General features: G+C 48.3%; 1 protein-coding gene across 1 annotated transcript; it reads right to left on the reverse strand.

The window, feature by feature from the left end:
- Positions 1-245: 245 nt before the first annotated feature.
- On the reverse strand, positions 246-1,609 carry LOC4803883 (lysosomal aspartic protease). The gene has a single exon (XM_001360494.4). It carries the CDS (start codon positions 1,544-1,546, stop codon positions 347-349), a length of 1,200 nt encoding a protein of 399 aa, XP_001360531.2. The 5' UTR covers positions 1,547-1,609; the 3' UTR covers positions 246-346.
- Positions 1,610-3,895: the final 2,286 nt, after the last annotated feature.

Here is a 3,895-nt window from a genome sequence, read left to right on the forward strand (position 1 = left end):
GATTTTTGATTAACTTCCGCCCACGAAGGACACTGGGAGTAGGCAGGACAGCGGAGAGGGAAGTACTACTCGCATAATGCATGGGGGAGCAGGTAAAATAATAAAATTACGTTCTGATTTCAGTCCCCTCCAGCCCCAGCCTTCCAGGCCGAATATCGTGACATACACGTGCCAAAAAATAGCAACAGCTTGTTGGAAGAATCCCAAAAACCCCATATCCCTCCCCTGCTAAGAGGTTTGCTCGATTGTAACAACAGTTGCAAAATATAAATGTATATATTAATGGAACAATGAAACTTCATGCTTCTCCAACAAGAACGAAACACATCGGAGATAAACAGTTGGATTAGTTCTTGGCCTCGGCAAATCCAATCCGATGATTGCCCATATCAAACTCTGTGTAGTATTTGCCCAGAAAGACGTCCCCGAGTATCCACAGGGGACCACTGGGCGAGGGCAAGTCCACGCCGATGATGGCCGAGAAGCAGATCTCGCGATCCTGGTAGACGTCGCGGAAGATGTAGTTGCTGCCGTCCAGGAAGAACTGTTGACTCCCGAGCTGAAAGGTCAGTCGTGGCAGCTGCGGAACCTGGTCGCAGGGAACAGAGTACTGGCCATACTCGGAGGGTGTCCCGCCTATCGACTCGTTGATGAGAATCGCCTGGTCGTAGGGCAGGGCCAAGAAGGAGGTCCCCGTGTCGATGATGACCTCGCAGCCATGCTGGCAGAGTCGCAGGTCGTTGATGGTAGCCGCCTCCATCCTCACCTGCCAGTAGGCGCGATGGCTCACCGGAACGTAGGTGAAGTTGCCTCGGTAGTACCTCGGATTGGATCCCCCGAAGAACAGTGCTCCCCCCTCTGGGTGCTCCTGCTGCCTGTTGAGGTACACACTAAACACGGGGTTGCTGAGCAGCTTCTGCTCCATTATCGCGTAGAATGGAGGCTTAACATCCTGCATGGAGATGCTTTGATAGGCCAGCCCGAAGATCCCATCGAATTTTGCTGCCAGGAAGATGGGGCCCGGCATCGTGGTGACCTCTGCGAATGTCTGATTCTGGATCTCCAGGCCAGCCACCCGCACCGTGTCGCTGGAGAGGTAACCGGCCAGACTCCCGCTGCCGTAGTGGATGGCGAAGCGGACCCCGTTCCGGCGATGGCTGCTCGACTGCCGCGCGTTGTAGCGACTGTGCACCATGCAGGCCACCATCGTGGGGGCGCAGCTGGTGGAGGGTACCCACAGGTTCGAGGATCCCGTGTCGAAGATCACCTTGAAGGTCTGCGGCGGGCTGCCGATGGTGATCGGCCCAAAGTACTGAGCGTCTAGGTAGTTGCTTAGTGGCTCGCTTCTCACTTCCCAGCCGCCTCTCGGCCGACTGCGCCCATCCACTCTGCTGTACTTCAGTCGGAATCGATCCATCCGTATGCCAAACTGCACGAAGCGATTCCGGGCCGAGGGAAAGCGACGCAGCGGCACGCGGTACAGCTCCGTGGACGGGCTGGGTGCCACAAGGGGCGGCAGTATGAGGGAGAGAAATAACAGCCACATACTGGAATCAATATCCTTTGGAATCCAATGTCTATCGAATATGATTGTTGATGTGAAAGTCAGAGGCAAAGTCAAATCGATTCAAGTCAATTCTGTAAGCCCTGTGCATATGCCAAGATTCCAATTACACCGAAGCAATACCCTACAAAACGGCCCACTTCAAGGGGAGTGCGCCTTAACGCCGGGTCAAGGAAAATGCCAGACTACCGCGCCAACCCATAGGGCATTAAACAGCACGAAAATTTCCATGACATTGTAATTGGAAATGTGAAACATTTCTGAAAAGGGATTTTTCAATTGAACTCCCTTTGAATCGGGTCAGAGCGGGGTGGCAGGGAGTGCGGGAAAATGCTTTTTATTGCAATACGAAAACTGTCAAGGTATCGGATTTCCAGTGAATGAATGTGTGAATACTCGTACTCATAATTGCAGTTGCTGCTTTTGCTGCTCCGCTCGATTGCACATAGGTTCCAGATCCACTCAGACACGTATTCAATTGCTTGGCTGCGAATTTGAATGTGTATCCCTTTGCTGGTTGAGTGTTGTAAGTGTTTTTTGATGGGTTTACCTTCACCCGTAACATTCTTCTGTCAAGGGCAGACAGACCGCAAATACATAGAAGCCGCAATTTGTATACGCCCCGTTGTCTGGCCGAAATGTCCTACAATTAAAACGTCGACATTCTGGCTAATGCGACAATAACAGTTCTGACAGTTAAGGCCCGACATAAAAGTGGCGAAGCGAAGCGAAACGAAAGAACGAAACGGATTCGCAGATCCCAAAACCATTTCAGTGAGTCCTTTTCTGTCACCTTCAGGCTCCTGTCCTGTCTGTCAGTGACAGGCCACACCTGCGCTAATGGCCGCCCTGTTGGGGGGCTACAACAATGATATCGGTGCTCCTTTGCATTATTCTTATCGCCGATCAACACCGAAGCAAGGCAGGAGGGTAGGCTGGTCAACTCAATTAATTACTGCCGTGTGCTGTGCTATGCTGTGCTGTGTTTCAGGCCCAAAAAGGATTGTCCCAGCAGCTTTGATGTTGGACACGTTAATTGAAAGCGAAACTTGTGCAAATAACATTATCGGAAAAATTCAAATTCCATTAGTTGGCAGGGGAGCGAGCCTGAAATGGCATTCAGTTAAGCAGGAGGCTCTCATTGAATTAGGCAAACACAATTAGGGAAGAAGGAAAACTTTTGGATTTCGGTGCGATGCTTGTCCTGCCACGCAGAAGATGTGCCAGGGTCAAAAGTCATGTCACCAAAGGAATTCAGTAGGGTGGTAAACTTCTTTGGCAACACTTGTTGATATTTCTGGCAAAGAAAAAGTTTTGTGTCCACCACAAGGTGTGGCCAAAAAAGGCAAAAGGTAAGCGGAAATTGCCCACAGAAGCAGCAGTCAACACATTTTGTATTCCTTGATGCTTATAAATTGGGTTTTCGGTCTCCCCAAAAAAGGAGATGGAGTTCCTTTTCGCTCGACAGCTGCTAATACGAAAGAGATGGACTGACAAGAAAGAGGGAGAGTGGACAGACCGCAGCAGCTGGCCAAAAGTTGTTGCCAAGAAGTGCAGGTCCCTTTCCCACAAAAACCAATTATACCATCCAACTCTCGTTCAGCATTTCATCTATTGGTCCGAAAAATATATGTGCATGTATTCTCCCCACAAAAACAGCAAAAGGGAAAAGGTTGCGGCTTGGTCTTTAAATGGATTCCATTCAAGTATGTTTAGACACACTCTATGCTCGTATACTTAAGTACTATCTGTACCCAAGACTGACTTGTTGCCTTGCTGTATTATTTATGAGCCAATTAGAGATCCCGAAACAACACAGAACCAACTTTCTGCAGGGAGTTTTGTGTGCTGTTCATTGATTTCTTTACACAAATTTGCCGCACAAAACCGCCAGAGAAACTTTCGCTCCGAACACCAGCACCGAACCTTAAAAGTAAGCCACAGAATCTTTAACCCAGAAACAGCGAGTTATGTATGTATTCTGTGGTATGCACTATTGCCGCTACTGTGCTGCAAATGTCAATGCTGCATCTTGAAATATGCAAATAAATTGCCAATGCCACAAGACCCACAGGATAGAGAGAAAATGGCAAAGTTTCTTCTGACGAAGGTGTTAAATTTCAGAGGATTGAATGATTATGCGATGAATAAAGTTTGAAACTAATCAATAACTAGCAACTTTTCACAGTCACAGTCACAGCAAAGTCAAATGTGAGAGGAGGGTGTAATAACAGTTTTCGACTTTTAATGGGCATAATTTGATTAACTTATGACCCGATTAACATATCAAACTCTGTTCTGCGTATACTTCTCCTCAATTAAACAGTTAAG

This window comes from Drosophila pseudoobscura, chromosome 3 (genome assembly GCF_009870125.1).
Source record: "Drosophila pseudoobscura strain MV-25-SWS-2005 chromosome 3, UCI_Dpse_MV25, whole genome shotgun sequence".
NCBI classification, from domain to species: domain Eukaryota; kingdom Metazoa; phylum Arthropoda; class Insecta; order Diptera; family Drosophilidae; genus Drosophila; species Drosophila pseudoobscura.

Coding starts and splice junctions, on each gene's coding strand:
- LOC4803883 (XM_001360494.4), bottom strand. CDS start 1,546: ATGTGGCTGTTATTTCTCTCCCTCATACTGCCGCCCCTTGTGGCACCC.